Source organism: Debaryomyces hansenii (genome assembly GCF_000006445.2).
Source record: "Debaryomyces hansenii CBS767 chromosome E complete sequence".
NCBI classification, from domain to species: Eukaryota; Fungi; Ascomycota; class Pichiomycetes; order Serinales; family Debaryomycetaceae; genus Debaryomyces; species Debaryomyces hansenii.
This window is the reverse complement of record NC_006047.2, coordinates 1,040,330-1,061,012: the sequence shown is the minus strand read 5'-3', so window position 1 is coordinate 1,061,012 and position 20,683 is coordinate 1,040,330. Positions and strand designations below refer to the sequence as shown.

At 34.1% G+C, this 20,683-nt stretch overlaps 10 protein-coding genes and 1 non-coding gene across 11 annotated transcripts; 6 read left to right on the top strand and 5 right to left on the bottom strand. All coding sequences in view use genetic code 12, as the record gives it.

Moving 5' to 3' along the window:
* Positions 1-89: 89 nt before the first annotated feature.
* Positions 90-563, bottom strand: DEHA2E13354g (DEHA2E13354p; the record flags this gene model as incomplete). Its single annotated transcript, XM_459885.2, has 1 exon — positions 90-563. One exon carries the CDS (start codon positions 561-563, stop codon positions 90-92), a length of 474 nt encoding a protein of 157 aa, XP_459885.2.
* A 96-nt stretch (positions 564-659) lies between these two features.
* DEHA2E13332g (DEHA2E13332p) lies at positions 660-1,280 on the bottom strand (the record flags this gene model as incomplete). The annotated part of the gene is made up of 1 exon (XM_459884.2): positions 660-1,280. One exon carries the CDS (start codon positions 1,278-1,280, stop codon positions 660-662), a length of 621 nt encoding a protein of 206 aa, XP_459884.2.
* Positions 1,281-1,413: 133 nt separating this feature from the next.
* Positions 1,414-2,907, top strand: DEHA2E13310g (DEHA2E13310p; the record flags this gene model as incomplete). The annotated part of the gene is made up of 1 exon (XM_459883.1): positions 1,414-2,907. The coding sequence occupies one exon, from the start codon at positions 1,414-1,416 to the stop codon at positions 2,905-2,907; it is 1,494 nt and encodes a 497-aa protein (XP_459883.2).
* Positions 2,908-2,968: 61 nt separating this feature from the next.
* DEHA2E13288g (DEHA2E13288p) lies at positions 2,969-6,868 on the bottom strand (the record flags this gene model as incomplete). The annotated part of the gene is made up of 1 exon (XM_002770429.1): positions 2,969-6,868. One exon carries the CDS (start codon positions 6,866-6,868, stop codon positions 2,969-2,971), a length of 3,900 nt encoding a protein of 1,299 aa, XP_002770475.1.
* Positions 6,869-8,009: 1,141 nt separating this feature from the next.
* Positions 8,010-11,483, top strand: DEHA2E13266g (DEHA2E13266p; the record flags this gene model as incomplete). Its single annotated transcript, XM_459881.1, has 1 exon — positions 8,010-11,483. One exon carries the CDS (start codon positions 8,010-8,012, stop codon positions 11,481-11,483), a length of 3,474 nt encoding a protein of 1,157 aa, XP_459881.2.
* A 425-nt stretch (positions 11,484-11,908) lies between these two features.
* Positions 11,909-15,049, top strand: DEHA2E13244g (DEHA2E13244p; the record flags this gene model as incomplete). The annotated part of the gene is made up of 1 exon (XM_002770428.1): positions 11,909-15,049. One exon carries the CDS (start codon positions 11,909-11,911, stop codon positions 15,047-15,049), a length of 3,141 nt encoding a protein of 1,046 aa, XP_002770474.1.
* A 1,624-nt stretch (positions 15,050-16,673) lies between these two features.
* DEHA2E13222g (DEHA2E13222p) lies at positions 16,674-16,886 on the bottom strand (the record flags this gene model as incomplete). The annotated part of the gene is made up of 1 exon (XM_002770427.1): positions 16,674-16,886. The coding sequence occupies one exon, from the start codon at positions 16,884-16,886 to the stop codon at positions 16,674-16,676; it is 213 nt and encodes a 70-aa protein (XP_002770473.1).
* Positions 16,887-17,179: 293 nt separating this feature from the next.
* On the top strand, positions 17,180-18,046 carry DEHA2E13200g (DEHA2E13200p; the record flags this gene model as incomplete). The annotated part of the gene is made up of 1 exon (XM_459879.1): positions 17,180-18,046. One exon carries the CDS (start codon positions 17,180-17,182, stop codon positions 18,044-18,046), a length of 867 nt encoding a protein of 288 aa, XP_459879.1.
* A 339-nt stretch (positions 18,047-18,385) lies between these two features.
* On the top strand, positions 18,386-19,861 carry DEHA2E13178g (DEHA2E13178p; the record flags this gene model as incomplete). Its single annotated transcript, XM_459878.2, has 1 exon — positions 18,386-19,861. One exon carries the CDS (start codon positions 18,386-18,388, stop codon positions 19,859-19,861), a length of 1,476 nt encoding a protein of 491 aa, XP_459878.2.
* A 108-nt stretch (positions 19,862-19,969) lies between these two features.
* On the top strand, positions 19,970-20,254 carry DEHA2E13156g (mitochondrial 37S ribosomal protein YmS-T; the record flags this gene model as incomplete). The annotated part of the gene is made up of 1 exon (XM_459877.1): positions 19,970-20,254. One exon carries the CDS (start codon positions 19,970-19,972, stop codon positions 20,252-20,254), a length of 285 nt encoding a protein of 94 aa, XP_459877.1.
* A 311-nt stretch (positions 20,255-20,565) lies between these two features.
* On the bottom strand, positions 20,566-20,656 carry DEHA2E13134r. Its single transcript is given in 2 exon segments — positions 20,566-20,602; positions 20,619-20,656. It is a non-coding gene; the product is annotated as a tRNA-Phe (tRNA).
* Between the last annotated feature and the right edge of the window lie 27 nt (positions 20,657-20,683).

Below are 20,683 nucleotides of genomic sequence, written 5' to 3'. Positions count from 1 at the left end.
ACATAATTAATACATTATAATTCTTATTATTTATTTATTTAAAAAATGCCATAATTCATTACTATTTTAGTAATAAACGATTTGAATGCTTATTCTATATCCTTCTTGATTTTATCCAACAAGTTATTAATTCTTGGTCCCATTAAAGGTTGTCCGGATTTAGTCTTTTTGGATAAGTTATCCTTCCGTCTTTCCCGCTCTTTCGATTTCTTTTCTATAGTTTCACGACGGTCTTGTATTGACTTCAATTTGGCCTGTCTGCTGTGTTCTTTCCTCTCTTTAGCAATTTTGGCTCTTTCAGCAAAATTCATAGGCCTCTTAGAAGGTTGATTCCTAGAATCAGGTATGTGTGATCTTTTGAATTCTTCTGATTTATTCTGACTTTCTGCACTTTCGTCTCCATTTTGTTCTGGCTCATGATTTATGCCTTCTTTTTCTAATAATTTAAAATAATTCTTTCTCAATCTCGCCCTATGCACTAAAGATTTCTTGATTTCCTTGGATTTAAATTCACGACGATCGGTATATGGGTTCTTTCCCCTGAATTGCTTTTTATCTCCCATATTGTTCTATCCTTTGTTTTATTCTTTTAGTTATTGATAGTGAATTAATTTATTTTAGATTTTATTGAAGATGAGCACAATCTTCTGATTATATAATCAGCTATTATCATCTTCTTCATCTACTATGTAGTTACTATCTTTGATCAAATTTTCAAATTCTTTCCGTTGTTCTGGTGTCAACATACTTAATAACTGCTCAGTTGAAGACTCATTGACAATTGTTTTAAACTCCCGGCTTTCCTCTTGCGTCAATGGTCTATCTTCATCTTCGTAATCGCCATCTGCAGATTTATTTGCATGATTTAGCTTGTGTAAATCTTCGATATTGAACTCACTTTGAAGTGACTGTAGGCTGTCTTCTACTCCTTTTGGTGCCATATATTTCCATTCCTGACCAGTGTTGGTTTTATCTTCGTATGAGCTTTGAGATTTAGGCGCATCATTATTATACTGATGTAAAAGCGCTACCAATTTCTTTCTATCTTTCAATTCATTATGGGTCGGTTCATGTCTTTCGCCCCTCTGGAGATGTTCTTCAATGTTAGTTTGGTAAAATTTCTCGGAGCAGGACGAATGCTTCTCTGAGTTATAGCATTCTGAGGAACAATATAATGCTGAACAGTTTGGACAAGTATACTGGGACTTTGCATTGTGACAAATTCCGCAAATAAAGCCAGACGAATTAGCGTGTGGATCGTATCCTAATGGTCTTATCATGGCTGAATTTATGAAGGATCTAAACGATTATTGTATGAAGAAGAAGTCATTTTGAAATGACTTCGCGACTTTATCAAGATACGTATACAAAATATATAAAGTTACTTACGAGACCACCTTGACTATTGATAGTATGAGTAAAACAAGGAATCCAGAGCAGTCATATGTATCTATACCGCAAATAAATAACAATAATAATTCAGATGATGGTCAACTGCAAGAAGAGGAATTTGAGCTTCAATCTTTATCATCGCTAGATTATGAAAATTCAACTACAGATCGAGTAGAACAAGAAGAACAAAATGAGGCTGAATCACAAGAAGGAAAGTCTAGTATGAATATGGCATTCATGAATATGGCAAATTCTATCCTTGGTGCTGGAATCATTGGTCAACCGTTTGCTTTGAAGAATTGTGGATTAATCGGAGGAATGATAGTATTAATATCTTTGTCATTCTTGATTGATTGGACTTTAAGGCTAATGGTTATGAATGCTGAAATATCACAAACTAGGTCATATCAAGATACCGTAAATTATTGCTTTGGTAAATACGGTAAAATTGTTCTTTTATTTACGATAAGTTCGTTTGCATATGGAGGGTGTATGGCCTTCTGTGTTATCATTGGGGATACTATACCTCATGTATTGAAAGCATTTATACCTGATTCCATTACTGCCTCTTCATCAGTTATTGGTTGGATGTTCCGTAGAAATACTATAATTGTGATTTTTACTACGTGCATTTCATATCCATTATCATTAAATAGGGATATTTCTAAATTAGCTAAAGCTTCAGGCTTTGCATTGATTGGAATGCTTGTCATTGTACTAATCACTGTTGTAAGGGGCCCATTTACTGATAGTGCATTGAAGGCCCCTTTAACAAAACTAGAGTGGACTGTTAACATCAACATTTTTCAAGGCATTTCAGTCATCTCCTTTGCATTGGTTTGCCATCATAATACGATTTTTATATATAATTCTTTAAGGAATGCTACCTTAGCCAGATTTGCTAAATTGACACACATTGCTTGCGCTGTTTCTATGATTTGCTGCTTTGTAATGGGCGTGAATGGCTTTCTTAATTTTGGTGATAATACGAAAGGAAATATCTTGAACAATTTCCGGAGTGATGATAACTGGATCAATTTAGCGAGATTTTGCTTTGGATTGAATATGTTGACTACTTTTCCCCTAGAAATATTCGTGGTAAGAGACGTCTTAAAGGAGGTTGTATTTGCTAACCACAAGACTGAAGGTGGTAGCACTTCACATCTTGAATTATCTTCACGTCAACATTTCATTATAACCTCGTTATTGGTTTTTACGTCGATGACAGTATCATTATTTACATGTAATTTGGGAATTATTTTAGAATTAATCGGTGCTACGTCTGCGTCGCTAATGGCATATATCATCCCTCCATTATGTCATTTGAAGTTGTCATGGAATAGAGCGGACTATAAAAATGCTGGATTTGCGGATAGAAGAGAATTTATAATTTGGAAGTTGGTTCCATGCATTGCTTGTACTACGTTCGGATTTTTAGTCATGTTTATTAGCTCGTACATGAGTATAATAACGAACATGAAAGATGCAGATGGTGGTCATTGCATTGGAGAATAAAAAATAAGGATAATTTATTAAATGTATATTATATTTCTAGATTAATTAAAATGAAGAGTTATTATTCTTCGTCATCACTAATTACTACCCTTCTCTTTCGTGGATTACTTGCTTTAATTTCATGGTTACCAGTGGTTATATCTACTTCGTCTTCACTATCTCTATCTTGAAGTATGATATGTCTTTTCTTTGAGCTAGTTTCATTATGTATATCTGGAGTAAAGGAACTAACACTGGTTTTATCATTCTCTATAGCTGAGACACTTTCCGCCCCACTACCATTTAATTCTGGTTCTGAATCAGAAGATGTATCAATATCGGAATTTGATTCATTAATTGCCCCTAATGTGAGTTCCTCCGGTATATTCTGCGTGTGTGGCATTGTATCTTCGACAAATGAAGTATTCTCAATTGCTTTTGATACCGAAATTGCGGTATCAGTTCCATTGCTAGATTCTAGTTTAGACCATGATACTTTAAACTCGGCTAACTGCTTTGGATTAACTATTCCACCAGACTCCTCAAGCAAACGACGCAATCTCTCTTCCCTATCAAAAAACTCATTTTCCTTCTCGTAGTCTGATTCGTCATCAGAACCATGAACAAATTCCGCAGATTTAGTTTTTTCTTGTTTTTCTTCTTCACCGTCCGATACAACTTTGAATGATTTTGGGGGACGCCGTGAAAGGTGCTTTTTACGAGAATTGGCCTTCGATTTTTTTGGTAAGTCCTTTTTAGGTTTCTTGTTTTTGATTCTTGCAACTCCTCTAGGTAAATCGGTATCTTTATTGGATTTGCCTTCTAATGCTGCTTCTAATTTATCCAATTCATCAAGCTCATTTAGATTATGCCTTTCACCATCTGGGTTGGCACCTGTCTCAAATGCAATTGACTCGTCATTTTCATCATAATGACCGTCATAGTCATCATCTTGTTCATAATTGTAACCTTCTTTCGTCCTTAAGAAGAACATGGCATCTTTGCCATCATCAAAAGTAACAGGCTGTTTGTTAGACCACATTTTGATAGAATCTAAGCATTCTGTTAGATTCAGAGTTTCCACGTTGTCAGGAAGTTCACAAGGCTCTTCCAATATGAATGGAACTTTAAACCCAACTAATGTCAATAGTAATCTAATATAAGGATTATTAATTAATAAACGACGATGCTGCTCTAGTGGATATAATTGGACAGCCTCATTCGTGTTTGATTCAATCTGTTCTGAAGATAAATTCATAAGACGATTTGTCGTAATTTTTGTAAGCTCTTGAATAACCCAGGTCACTAACGATTCTTTTTCTTGAATGTACAAGACAGTAACAAGAATTTTGAGTTTTTCATCAAGACTGAAATTATCTCGAATGAACTCTATATTCTTAGCTATTTTGACTGATGATCGTTTGTTATTTTTCTCCGGCTTTAAGTAAAGGTCACCAGTAGCTAAGAATATTTTATATTCCATGTCTTCAAATCTGGGGAACAATATTTCAACTGGGTTTGGAAAACGTTCAAATGCATTCTTGAATTTTTTCATGAAGTAATAAATAAATTCATCTACATGATCCCTTGTACTCGAACCCTTTGGTAAGTAGCTTCGTAATTTTTGTAAGATATACATAAAGTCCATTCGATATAACCCTGTAAAATCCTTTCTGATAACAAATAGTCTATGAAAATATGACAAGCATCTTTTAATTTCTTCATGAGTTAATTCTTCATACCGAGATAAATACTCAACATAAGTGGATACTATTGAAGTTTGAAAAAATCTAACTTCTGTGACCTTGAAGTCTAATCTTCTTTCTCTTGAAACTTCTTTTACCCTTTCGTTCTCAAGTTCATCGTCGGAACCTTCAATTACATCTCTGAGGGATTCCTCAGTTGCTTTATCTAGAGTATTTATACTTTTCTTATTTTGTTTAGTTCGCTTACGCTTTGTTTGAATATAAAGTTTGATATTTTCGTTTGCAAAGCTTTCAAAAGACTTCAAAATTATATGAACCACTGAAATGCAAACGCTCAAATATTCCGGAGAATGTTTGGAGGCGGTCTGAGGTATTTGGATAACAATATTCAAAAAGTCATTAAATGAAAATAATTTTCTAATTATACCTTCCGCTAACTCCTTATCTATTTCTTCTTGGTCATCGTCAGCTTCTTCCTCACCTTGAAGTCCCCTGTCGGAAAATCTTGAAAATATAGAATAAGATATTAATAACAATTCCTTAAAACAAATCATGGCGACATGAAGCGAGTTCCAATTTTTTGCTTCAAATGATTCTCTAAAATAAGAGATTATAAGAATGAAATTAACTTCACTTAATCCTGCACTAACGGATCCGTAGTCCAATCCATCGTCATCCTCATCGAGATTAGCAGTTCCAAGAATATCGAACAACACATTCCGTTCTCTTTTATAATTCAAGAACCAAGCTACTGTTAAGAAATAGCATGCCTTTTCATAATCATCAACATAATTCAAGTCATTGGTTCCAGATAATAACCATCCTATACATTCAATCAAAGTATTAAAGCACCCCCCGGAGAGAAATTGTTCAATGAATTCTTTCAATATGATAACCGATGAGCCGTTCAAGAATTCTGAAGTAGCTTTAACGTAATCATCTGAATCATATTTGAAGTGCGAGCGGTTATTCCACTTTTTTGATTCATCCAATTTTGCTAGTGACAGATTGGTGTCTAGTAACGCTTCTTGACCGGATATCACATAGGATGTATTATTTCCTTGAATAGATAGAAGAGATCCAAATCTACCATGTCTTGTGGAAATGTTTTGAGTTTGAAACTTTTTCCTTTTTGATTCTTCGCTTAATAAATCTTGTAATTCTAATCCTGATGTTGTTGTTACAGATTGGATTGGATTCTGGTCTTGTTGAGATTGCTCCCGTTGCTGTTGTTGGTATCTTTGTTGTTGTTTTGAGTTCTGCTGTGGATTCAAAATATCTTGCGTCTTGACTCCTTTAATGATCAAATAAATACATTCTAGGCATGGCTGGCCGAATGTTTCTTTATCAAAATCAGTACCCAAAGAGCCTGAAAGTGTAAGTAAGAACATCAAAACCTTATTATTTTTGAAACAAGATAACACAGCATTCATAGAGATATCGTCATAATTAACATTTGTAGGTAGATTATCCAAGTTAGTGACATGTTTTCTGGACTTTGTAGAAATAGAAGAGTTTGCAGGTTCAATATTCAAAACATTTCTTATAAAAAATAGGACCAACCTTAATATAGCATTATCTCTTGGCTCTCTATCTATTCTATGTTTCGCTATAGTAGGTAACACAAGTCTAATTACTGCCTTAAGGGTTTGACCTTTGTTATATGCTAAAATATGCTTTTTGTAAACAATTTGACTTTTCCTGACACTTGCAAAATGGAGCTTTTGATTCTCAGACAGCTCAGAATTCAAGTCTGTAGGCCATGTAAGTAACACCAACAATTCCAAACACGAGAGCATAATCTTTTCCATGGTTCTAGCATTCTTCAACGGCTTTTTTGAATTTTGTTGGCTATCCCATTGACATAAAATTACAAGTAGGTCATTAACTACAAGCCCTGAATCAGCACATGCTAGCGCTACGTCAAAATTGCCTTTTTTTTCGTCTACCGATTTGATCCATCTTTTAATATCCTTTAAGCATGCTAACGCGTCTTGTCCCAACTTGTACGGTGGTGGGGATATAGGCGATGTATGATCTGGTCCCCCTAAAGCTGATACCAATACAGATATATGTGCTCTCAAGAGCTTTTGTGTTTGGGATTCATTTGGCTTCAATGTGCTAGTCATTTGTAATAACCTATCATTATGCACTTCTGCATCGTCATCTCGAGCCGATTCGTGATTTGGCTCCTCATCTGACACGATAAAATCTCCCAATTCTTCCATACCTTCATCAGAAGAAAAACGTTCTTCTTCCGACCCTGACCTACTCATCTTCGGTAGTATTTCTATTTCAAGTTGCACTTTTCTTTATACTTACGCTGATCTAGGATCAACTATTCTGTTGATAAATTAACGCGTGAAATTTCCTGTCGTATTTTCTGTCGCTTGCTGACTAACAAGTTGTTACAAATCGTTACAAGAATTTCTGGTACCTTGATATGGCACTTCAAGAAGGATATTCATAGATGTGTCAGAGACAATACATATTAGCCATTGTGTTAAGAAAGTGGTATTTGCTAGTGTTGTTAGACTCGGTTTAGCTTTGTCTCATTTTGCACCCTCTATTTGTTCTATAAATTCCTACTCCAATACCACTCATACATTCTCCTGCCTACATCCAAGTGTCTAGTGCAACTAGCAAAGCCTTATGTCGAAAAAATGGGCTAGTCTATTAGATAATTGACTATTCATAGTCGATGTATGCACGCACTCATCTTCACTCTCCTGTCGTATTACTGATACCCCATCGCTTCAAATTAAAGCCTAGTATACCTTTGCATGTTGATATACCTTACGTATCTTAATTAAACAGTAATTCGTCTCTAGAACTGGTACCCACCTAGAATATCTCGGATGCTCATCAAGTAAAAATATCAACACGAAATTATTACACCACTATAGTTCTAAAATCCCCAAAACGTAAAGAAAGGAAAGTCCACCAAACTCAATCTCTTCTGATCATCCATACAGCCTGCTGCCTCTTCATGTTATTCTCCGTGTCCACTGATCTCCTATAAGCTTTGAAACGAAGCAGACTCCTGTATATTGATCGAAGCTGCAAATTACCTCTAGTTGCATACACCCTGTTCGTTCAACAAAACACATATTTTATAGAGACCTCAAAGGCCACCTCAAGGCAGAAAGATGCTTATCGTTCTCTAGTAATTATCACAGGTGTTTGGCCTGGGATAAATGAAAAAGCCGGACATGGTCTTACATGGTAAAACTATACTTACATAATAAATTACATAAGCGGTTGTGATTATTATTTCATTTAATACTTTTTGGCCCACAGGATAGTTAACTGTTTAATACTTCTCAGGAAATATATGCTAATTGGACAGATAGAATTGTCATAGGAGAATCAGAAAGGCATCGAGCTAACGCTAAAGATTGAATATTTAACTACAGTATGGAATTTCCTTATAGAAAGCGGCAGAGAATACCAGCATCATGCTCAGTCTGTAGAAAACGAAAATCAAAGTGTGATAGAATAAAGCCAATCTGTGGATCATGTAAAAAGAAGTCGATTGCACATCTTTGCTACTACGAATCAGATAAAGTTGAATTAAGCCCTAATGATACTAATAGTATGAATTATGGGGGAATGGGGCCTATAAAAGCAAATTCTCCTGGTGAGCCTACTCAAAGTGGGCATCCATTCCCGGGTACGAATGGTATACTGGGGTCATATCAGTATGGACCCAATGGCAAGCCCGTCAATAATGAAGGATTCATTCCACCTATACTGCAATATGGTGCTTCTGGCAATGTACCAAATGCGTCAGACCGTTTGTATGCTGTGGGAAATGCTCCTCACATGAACCCTCAACAACATAATAATCATCAACAAAAACCTCAAAGTCAACCGAATCCTACGGGTCAACATCAAGTACACCAATCTGTACATCAACCACATCAACCACATCAACCTTTCACTCAGAACCACACCAGTCCAATTCATCAAGGAATGCAACCACCACCACAACCACCACAGCAGCAGCAGCAGCAGCAGCAGACACAACCGCAATTACCCCAACAACTGCCGCTGCAATATTTTCCTAGACAAAACCTGGTTGATCGTTCAATACCAAATTACAATGTACCTCATCAGTTCTATCAAAATAATGGAAGTCCATCATCGCTACCTTTCCCTAGTGGCAGTTTTAATACAGCGAGCAGTGCTCAGACAAGTAGACCAAGTGTGGATAGTAGTATGGATCAGCAACTGGAGCCTGGTGCTTCCCCTCCACATTTAGTTACAATTTCTATTGGTCCGAATTCAACATTACAAGTTGACCCAAATGATAGAATTGATGTGTTTTCCAATGCAAGTTTTTCCTTTCTGGTTGAAGGGTCTTTGTTACAACAGCAGGGTCCATTATCTTATATTGGGTTGACTAAGAGTGATCCGTTTTTGAAGTTTATCCGAAACTATGCCATTACATTATTCAAGTCCGGCAGTATGTCACAGTTTATAGAAAGCAAATCAATGAAGCGGAGAAAAAAGAAAAACACTAGTGCAAATTCACCTAGTGCTAAGAATTCGAAGAAAAACGATGGATTTAAAGCCAAAGTTGACACTGTTTCTACTAATTCCGATTCATTACAAGAGAATGTAAGATCGCAAAAAGTTGGAGGCAGGAATCCCTTTAAATTAGATGGGGTTGAGAAAAAGTACACTAATACTAATGACGACGCCGCAGAAAATAATAAGGATGAACAAACAATAGAAGAGGGCGAAGAGGAAGAAGGTGAAGATGGTGCAGAAGAATCGGATGTGGTAGTTGAGGATGGTCTCATAGTTACCAAAATTAAAGTAAAGGACGCATATACGAATACTTCAGAAGATAACGTAAAGACACCTAGGATACTACAAGTACTACCTGGGTTGAAATCACTATACCAAGGTAATAAAATAAAGCAGGATTATTTTGAGCTTACAGGTGAAGCTATAATTGGGATTTTACCGGAGAAAAAGAATATGTTCATGCTTTTTTGTAGATTTTTTAAATACGTATACCCATTTATTCCTATTGTGGACGAAAACAGTTTGATTATTGATATAAATCATGTGTTGCCTGAAAGGTTCCCTACCTTGAAAGCGGAAGAACGTTACAAAAAAATTGAAATAAAAAATCAGAACGATTTGGTTATTTTAGGAATCGTCTTACTAGTCATTAGATTGGGATATATGAGTTCGATTCATAATGACGAAACAAATAATGGATTAAATGAAGATGAAAGAAACATGATCGCTGATATGCAAAAAATTAACCCTCAAGAATACATTAATGTTGTCAATCTCTGCATTCCGGAAGAACAAAGTTCTCAAAAGAGCTCGTTCAAGTTAATGCAGTGCTTGACTCTCGTGTATTTTTATAGACTGGTGGCTCCAGATGATTGTCTTGGTTTAGGTGGGACTGACTCCCAAATTCTTTTTGGAACCATAATGAAACACGCTTTTGCAATTGGCTTGAACAGAGATCCTACTAAATATGTCGCCCATGAGAATATCAGTAAGAATGCTCTGTTAACTAAGTCATGGAGGGCTCTATGGCATCATCTAGTGTCTTATGATGCCATGAATGCGATACATTCAGGAACCGTGTTGAATGTTCAAAATTTAGATATGAGTGATGTTCAATATCCTAACTTTGATAGCAAGACTGGAAAAGTAGAGGAAACGTTGTTTAATATTAGACTCATATGTGAATCATACAGAAGCCTTTGCAACTTGATATCAAATGTGCAAATCAAACCTAAAGTTGTTGATATTTTGGCAGAAACAAATAAATTGGAAAGGCTATTCTTCAACTTTTTTGGGAAGGATTTCTTTAAGGACTGTATCTGTCAACCAGCTAAGCCTTCCGTCAACTTACAATCACCGATGGACAATAGCATTTCTAGCGCAGGGCACGAAGAAGCTTTCTTGAAGGTTATTATGTATATTGCTTTTGTGCAATTAAGAACCAACTTATCTTGCATGTACTATAAAATTGCCATTTTTTATGAAAATGAACATACAAAATCAAATGATTCATCAATGAGTGCAGGGTTTGAATTATTTAAGATTTACATTAAAAGTGTTGTTCAATTGAACTATATTATGTCTTATGTTGTTGACAATTCTGTGGATGTGTTTGGACGTAACTTTGATTATATTTTGACTGCCAATAATGAGAAGTATATGGTAAAAACTCACGCATTTTTAACGTCGTTTTTTATAAGATTAATGCATCATAAGAAGGTTTTGGCAACTAGACTTGAAACTGAGAAAGATGGATGCAATATAAATACTAGCTTAAAGTTGGAAGTGACTGGTACATTGTTCAAAATGGTTCTTCTTGAAGCTGAGCTATATGTTGGCAATTTCAGAAAACTAAGCAAAAATTACATTAATTCTTACAGGCTTTATGTCATGACATATTTTGTGTTGAAACAATGTATGGAAGATCCTGATGTAATCTTCGAAAGGTCTATGAATCACGCTCAATTTTATCATGATGGCACTAATATGATAGAATTCCTTTCAACTGCAGAGTTACAACATTTGGTCAAGTTATGCGAAGAATTTAAAATTGCGAAAGATGAACAGGAGAAAATTCATAAACGCAAGGAAACCTTAAGTCCTGATTCTGTTAGAACTTATCCAACTCCTATGAATTACTTGAATCAGATGAAGAGCGTTGATTCTGAGTATAGTGACTTTACCCAAAGTAGTCAAAACCCCTCGTCTACAGTTCAATCATCTCCAGTTGACGCTGACAGCTCAACAATGGGTGCGATGAATGCAATTCCTGGTTTTGATAACCCTAATATGCAAAATGAAGATCTCTTGAAACTATTTGAAATTTATGCAGATACAGATCAAGCCCAGTGGTAAACGTAGATTTGGCTCGCTGAATTATAATCATTAAATAATTTTTATATAATTAACCTGAAGCCTAGGTATTTATATATTACATTAAATTTATAGTCATAATTTTGATTATTAAAATATACTTATATAAATAAAAAAATTAAGGATATTTATAAAATAAAATTCAGTATTTGTTTAAGTATAAATAAATTTATAAAAAGATTTTTCGATATAAAAAGTATTTCAAAATACTTTTTTTTAGATATTTTGTGCGTATCGCTTTTCGGAGGTGATAAAAATCAAATTTATTTGTTTATTGTAACGAATGGATATTAATCCTGGCTTTGTAGTACATTCCAATAGTCTGCTTTAGTATCTTATACTGTACTTGATATAATATTGTTTGAAGCAAATAATTGAAATAGGCTTCTGGTGTAACATTATATGTAATGCCGCCGGAACATTCGAAGAAGAGAAATAGAATTACATTGTCTTGCAATTATTGCAAGAGAAGGAAAGTGAAATGTGATAGAGGACAACCATGTTCATCATGTGTTAAATATAATGTTCCTGGATTGTGTGAATATAATGCATTTGTAAATAGCGAGAATCAACATATGGGAGAATTGCCTCCTTTTACTGTTCAAAGTTCTAATGGACTTAAGAAGAGTAAGTTCGATGTGAATAACGAAATCATGAAAAGCCAGGAGGCTCAAGATACTGATACTACAGTACATTCTGAATTAGAGATGCTAAAGGATAAAATCCGACAGATTGAAGCATCTATAACAGTGTCTAGTCTATCACAACAAAGCCCTAACTTCACTCCTCCAACGACTGATCCATATTTATTAAATGCTACAATTAATAACAATAATTCTGTATCACGAACTCACAATAATCCAATACAATTGCCTCCGTTAACATGGCATCCTTCTACATCATCTACGCCTAGATCTATTTCTGCAGAAAGTAATTTAAGATCTGAACAATCGCTGAACACAAGTCCTCTCCATGATTACTCAGAAAGTAATACAAAATACGTGGGTATCAATCCTTTCGGATCATCAGAAGAGACAATTAATTTTTATGAAGGATATACACCAGTCATAATTAAATCATCATCTAGAAGAATGAATTTTGGTCCTTTTGCATGGATATCTATCGTGAGTAAGGATATTGCATTACGTTTATTATGGAAATATGCCAAAGAGAGAAAGGTACTTGACTTTGGGGCACAAAAGGCCCTTAACTGGAAGCTAGAAAAAGTAAATGAAGAAAAAGGTTGCGTAGAAAAAGACCATACGGGTAAAATCAATCAATCAGACGTAGAATCTCGGAATAGCCAAGAAGCAGAACTAGAAAAAGAATTTCGCGAGAAAACAATGGATAGGGATGGATATAATGATATAAGACTTTATAATAACATTCTAGATGATGAGGAGAACCAGGGAGATAAAGAGAAACGGTTTAAAGATGAAAAACAACGAAAAATAAATATGAATAAAAACGCAATTTCTTTAGGGTTAACGGTATTTGAAGGTCAAATAGATCAAGAATTGAAGTTAATTGATAAAATTAAAGTTGTTTTACCCAAGCAGAGAGTAATTTGGATTCTTATCAACAAATTTTTCCTTTTAGTTTATCCATTCTTGCCATTTATTGATGAAAGTTATTTTAAATCAGAAATGTCACGAATATTAGGACCAGAAGACCACAATGATTCTAAAATTAGTGAATTAAATATTGAAAAAAGACTAGATTTAGCAAATATTGGAATATTGCTAATTATTATTCGATTTACATATTTGTCATTATTTTCTAATAGAAATGGAGTTAATGAGAACAATCTAAAGACTAATGATCCATCATCTAAAGCACAGGAACTTAAGTATCTCTTGTCAAACCCGATAAATATTGATGTTATACATATGGCACAATTATGTCTAGATCAGTTTGAATTGTTGCGTAAGACGAACTTGGTGGTACTACAATGTGCATTAATAATGAGGTTATACCACATGTTTTCACCTGAGGATGGGGATGGCGCTGATGGCGGTGACTCACAAATATATTCGGGAATGTTGATTCAAATGGCATACTCTATGGGCCTAAATAGAGAGCCAGATAATTTTCCGGAAGCATGTAATGATGAAAAAGTCAATAACATTGGCCGAAAGATTTGGCTCTTTTTAGCATTGGGTGATTTTAACCAAGCATATTCTTATGGAAACCCCTTGTGTATTGATGACAAATATGTAGATACTAAGCTACCGTATTATAAACCTGGAAATGAAAACATTCTAGATATCGAGTTAGAAAAGAATGTTGTGAGTACATTTGCTTATTTTAGTAAATTTTATGAAAAATTGAAGACAATCTTAGATCTCACATTATCCGTTAAAGACTCAATTAAAATGGAAAAATTAACAAGGCTAATGAGTGATTTTGAAAAGTTCACACATCTGCACTATGGTACTTTAAATCAATTTTTTATACCATTTAAAGATGACAAATTTCGATACCCGTTTATTAAGATTATGAAATGCAAGAATTATATCAACCTAACGAGCTTCAATATGATTGTCTTTTACCATTTTTTTCTACATTATGAGAAAAGAAAGCAATCGAATTTGTCATTCTTTTATTTGAAAAAAATATATACAGTTATGCTTGATGAATTCGTCGAGGGAATTTTTCAGTTAGTGGAGGATAATAATGTTAACTTTGGAGAAGGTGCTGATCTAATAATGAATCCAAGTTTGGAACAGATTATTCACAAATCCTCGCAAGTTAATTTTGCAATATGTATTAGATTAAAATTGCAACTTAATAAAATGTCGACATGCGTCGATCATGATTTAAAAATGAATAATGATTATGGTTACCAAGAAAAACATTTGAAGCTTAGCAAGCTAGTGAAATATATTCAAAAATTGATAGATACGTTCATGACTGCTATGACCAATTTAAGTAAAAGATACTATTACGCATGGAAAGTAACAAAGGCATATCGTTTCTTATTAGAATTTTCTGGCTTCGATGAATTCGTAGCGAAGGAATGTGATTTGTATATCACCGAGTTTAGTGTTGGTCAGGTAGATGAACTATCAAGAATGTGCGAAGCGTCATTGAGAAGACTTCACAAAAGTAGAATGTCGAAAAGAGATACCAACACTGACGAGCAGCAGAATGAACTGCAAAATAAGCAACTTAAAAATGATATTCAGGTTCAGGGCATGAATAATAACGAGGAAGAGTCAATTGACAACGTGCAAATTAAACCGTCTATTCCTTTGGCTCCTGGCATGTCCGTTGAATCGCTAAATTCCTTGAATTTCGAAGAATTGGAATTTATAAACAACAATGAAATTGATAGACTCTGGATGCAGATGGTATCAATGAAGAACGAGGCTAATTCTAACCCTGGAACCAATGACGAATTAGGTAACCAAGGCCTGGAATTGCACCTGCAAACACCGGGAAATACCAACCCAAGAACTCCGTTCGACAGTTACGATTTCAATGAAAATTCTTTTGATTTATTAAGGGATATACATTTAGATCAAATATTTGACGGCAATTATTAAGTACCGAATTTAATTGAGTCTCTATTAGTTGTATACTGTTGCAACCCTAAATACTCTTGGTATACCAAATCGGGGTTACCCGGGCGAAAATATATTTGGTTGACAGTATAAAATGGCGACCGAAAATTTTTTAGTCCATGTTTTTTACTTTTTGTTCTTTACTCACTAATAATGTATGTAACTACAATGTATGATTGTTAATAAGATAAACTAAATGACGACAAAACGCTGTGCACCAGTCTGAGTACTCAAAAGCATGATAGACCCAGTATACCCAAATTTCTGACATTTATCTAATCAATTAATTTATGAATATTAAATGAATCCCATTGATACTAACAACATAATAGCAATTTACATTAATCATGAAATCAGCCGTATTTGATTATTAATATTGATAGGTGTTATGGGTAACTATAATGACACCCATCCCATATAAAGTCAGACATAATTCACGTTAGTTAGAATAGGTCGTGATTAAATGGTAGGGTAGTACTACCACTATCAAGATGGCGATGGCAGTATGAAGAATATGAAGGCCATGATGATATTGAAGTGAGATTGTATTTAGCAGAGATGTAGAGCCCAAGTACTTAAGTACATCATGCGGAGGTGAGATGATAAATGCTTAATGTGCTTTTATACTGACGAGGGATGTAAGGAGTATTTATACTTGGAGAGAACACAAGTAGACATTAAGTATACTTATGTTCTCTCGTCTCGATTAAATTCGCAAATCTGGTACATCTTTATAGAAAAGTTCGTAGAAATTGTACTACAATGATGAGGATGATAATCAGTCCAATTTACGTCGAGTTGGTTCTCTGTTGTATCCTGCAATAGCGATGACCTCTTTATTTTGAGCACGTTCTATGGTTTACAATTTTGCTTCTGGTGGTTGGGGAAAGATTCTGATTCTGTAGAACTTACGAAACTATTTTGAATTGGTAGTTCTATGTTTCTTTGAAATGATAAGAATATCTACTTCAATTGCTTGTTCACAATGATTGTTCACTTGATTGAGCTACAATTCTTATACGGTTGTATCTTATGACATAACGTATGATGCAAGTAGGTATCTCTGTCGAGTAGTATCAATTTACCTACTTAAGATATGTATACGAGTATGGTAGATGATATCAGGCAGTGGGATTACACACAATGAGTTCGGCTCAGCTAAAACCAAATACAGCCGTAATGTCTTTCCAAATCCTAACTCATGCTCGTGAATATATCGAGGTCAACAATAACAATTATATATAATATAAAGAATAATTGACATCAAAATACAAATCAAAATTTTGTACATTAAGCTAACATAGGGCTCACAGGTAAAATCTGAATGATTTTGATTTTTTTAACAAAAAGAGGTATGATTATAGTATTACTACAGCCCCATTATAATCGCTAGATTACTAATATACTACTCATTCATATTACATAGTCTTAAATTTAGTTCTAGTTCATTGAGGCGCTAAGGAAATATGGAAACAAAAAATTAATAAAACTACAACATAACGGACTAAACTCTCTTGGTCAATTATATTACAACCGTTTTTGATGCATCATGAACAATAAATCTTATAATGAATATACATTTTAATCAGGTCGAACAGGAGTTCAATTAGTCCTGATTAAGAAAAGTGGCTGGAGACAATAATAGTAGAATTAATGTACTTTGAGATATTTTAAAACACGAAACGTAGATACTACAGAAATTCACGCTTCGTGACCCAGAACACCCCGTATTGATGAGCCAAAAGGAGTTTGTGAGTGTTTCGTTGTTAGTAGTAAACACGATAGGCGCGTTATACTTGAGACACGAATCTAGTTTCATACGCGATTTTGCTGCGGAAAGAACCTTCTCAATCGTTTTATGGCACACAAAAAGTTAAATATTATTCTATATTTGGTATATTGTTTTAAAACAGTATTATCAATGCATAATATCCCTTTCACACCGCCAGTATGTCATACGCGATATGTACTTTAAGGTTTACGTTGGTGTTTATGAAGGTTGAATAAATTTAATGGAGCTTAGATATAAATATAAAGCATACCCTGTATTTTGCATTAAGGTATTTGGGGGAATACTACTATCACATTAGCTTAGCTTTACAAACTTACAAAATGAGTTCAATTGATTTAAAGGCATTGAATATTTTCCTCAACTCACCAGTCTCTCAAGACATGATTCACAAGTTAGTGGTCACTACATTACAAGTGTTACCTTGTGAAGACTCCAAATTACAATCTCCATCAAACTCGAGCTCAAAGGACAAAGCATTACCATCATTGATGACATTTATCACAAAATTGGTTAGATATACCAATGTCTACACCGGAACCTTAATGGCTACTTTAGTATACTTAAACAAATTGAAAACCAAGTTACCAAAAAACGCTCACGGTTTACCATGCACCAGGCACAGAATTTTACTTTCGTGTTTGATTTTGTCTTCAAAATTTCATAACGATTCTTCCCCAAAGAACATACATTGGGCTAATTATACCGACGGTCTTTTCAACGTTAAGGATATCAATTTAATGGAAAGACAATTGTTATTTTTGCTCAACTGGGATTTGAAAGTTTCCAATGAAGACATGATTGCCCATTTAGGAAGATTTTTGAATCCTATCAAGGAAGACTTGATCAAATCCGCCAAGATGAGAAAATTCTTACAGAAACAACAACAACAACAACAACAAAGACAATTACAACAGCAACACCAGCAAACACCTCGTATGTCGAGATCTTCGTCTAACAGCTCGACCTTGAGTCTTCACTATAGACAAAGCTCCACATCTTCGATTTCTACTGCATCTTCTGTTGATTCGTCAATGGAATCTTCTCCTACTTCCAAATTGCATTCTCCATCTCATAGTCATATACTATACGAGAACAAGGTTGATCCTATGATTGAATTTACTGCATTAAGCGAAGAACGCAAATTGAATAGAATGCTTCAAGAATTGAATTCAACCACTCATTATTAGACAGATATTTATTTCTTCAGTTATCTAACTTGTTAGATTCTTTATTTACTTCTTAATTATATTTTTTTGGGTTCGGTTTTAATAAATGGCTATGGTATTATATCTAATTATGTCGTAAAGTTGTAGAGTTAAATGTCGTCGATAATGATCGACATTTCCAGTGTGACGAAAGTAAACCCACTTGCCTCATACTAGTTAAGACTTGATAAGCGGGCAATAATAAGAACGTGCATTATAGACTGTTCAGTATAACAAATATAAAGTACACACTTATTTTATCATTCTTAATTCGTTTGGGTATTTATATTTCGTTCATTTAAGCAAGTGATCCAGTAGCATATGATGATAAGGAATCAAAAACGATGCTTTTCATCTACCATACGGGCGTTGAAAAAAAAGAGACATACAGTTCCCGCTAATTCGCAAGTTCAAGAAGCATATGAGACAGTTGCATATATGTCAGTAGATGATTTAGAAATTCAAAGAAATTTAGACCAAGGAAAACAATTCTCTTTTCCTTCGGAGCATTACTTAGATAGGAAGAAGATCATTAGGAGCTTGCCTGATGAGGTTGATTTATTTGACTTATCGGGTATTAACTTAGAAAAGATTTATAAAGATCTTCGGAGATTGGACGAAGACAAATCTGTTCAATTAAAATATTACAAGAAATACCTAAGAAATTATGATGATTTAATTAATAATTTGATCCAAGAATTCAACGGAATAAATTCAAAATTCAAGTCATTGAGAAGGGAAGAAATAACAAATCTTTCTTTAGCGCCTTCGGCGTTCTATTATAAAGAGAATTTATTTAACCAACCTTACAATGTTATTGGATTTGATAGAAGCATTAGTGGATTACCCTTACGTACAGGTAAAAACAGACTAACGGATGTTTGCTATCCAAAAGAATTCGTGGAAGACTTGCAAATGCATAGAAAGAAGATACCTATTCATAAGCGGGACTTGAATTTTTTGGAAGAAGAGAAGGATTCTGTTAATATTGATCCAAGATATTTAAACAAGAGGCCAATTCGGAATGAGTATGATGACAACTTTAACAAATTCTTAGACATTATTTACGAAAATGAAGTTCCTAAGTTTACAATTCATTACGAAAATGTAAACCAATATAATATATTACCCAATATTTCACAAGATCTATATGATGACTTTGAAAATGAAATATTCCAATTACGCAGCTTTTTACAAGGCCAAATTAAATCACATATTACCAAAAGTGGGTCCAAAATTTTATTATTTGGAAACCAGGAGATTAAGACAAATCAGTTTAAATTATGTGAAGTAATAAAACCAAATCACCTGAATACATCATCTTTATTGGTTATCAACTACAATGTAAAGCTATTTAATGTTTTTCCAAATTACTCTGCATTATTGAATTCAAGAAGACAAATGAAGAATTTATCCAATCATTTATTCAAATTATTTCTCATCAATTTAGAAGATCAGATTGATACTTTAATCAGGATGAAGTATCATGATTCAAAAGACATGAAAAACTTCATGAAGCATTTGAAATCTACAATCAAGTCTACAATTAAGAATAAATTGATCCCCTCTTGCATTTCTAACATAAATCAGCGCCAGCCATACAGTCATATTGAGGCATTTATTCATGAAGTCTCCCCAAACAGTCCCTTCAAGAGAATTTATTGGAAGGACTATTCTTTATATAATTCGGTCTCTCCAAGATCTAAGAATTATAATAACCATAAGCATAGTTTTATTGTGAACAAGATGAATTTGGAATCATATATCGATACATGTGTGCGTTTACCAAAATTATGATAATTTTTCAGAGTTTACTCAAGTTTTGATTGATTTAATTAGCTACTATATAGGCTCTTCTTAAATTTTAACTAGATAAATTTAACGCATGGAACATTTCTAAGTAGAATGGCGTATAAAAAATTGCAAACCAATAAGAAATTACCTCCTTTACCCAGGTTAAAAATCAGAAGACCTACGGTTTCAAAATCTACCAATGAATGCTTCGTTCTTATGTCGTCTTTATTAAATTGCTGGGCAGCTAATGGAGAGGGTTCCTTACAGTGTTCACCATTTGAACATGACTTAAAAAATTGTATGGAAACTTTCAAACCTAAAAAGGAAACAATATCATCTATTAATTACCATTCGGCTAGATTGTACCCTAAATTGAGAGGGAAGGTCAATGATTAGATATAAGATATCAAAAATAAATTTGATAAAACTGCATGTGTATATAGTAAAACCCGGGTATTTCTTGTTAATTTAATAAACATAGTATCATAGTTTCTATACTGTGTTGTAGAGCTTAGGTATTAGAATAGTATCAGAACGATCTTTGTAGAACTTTGTCACAATAACGATACCTACTAGTCTTGGACTCATATAAAGAGAGTTTCTTCTTTCATGAATCTTTTCTAGAAAGTACTTGGCTTATTGTACAAGCTAGAGTCTATAATTCAATATCGTTCATCGTTTGGGGTTAAATGAACAAATAAAAAAAATGCGAATTCTGTGGATCGAACACAGGACCTTCAGATTAACTGGACTGAAGTTGACTTCAGTCTGACGCTCTCCCAACTGAGCTAAATCCGCATACTTTACTTAAGTGGAAAGTGTTAT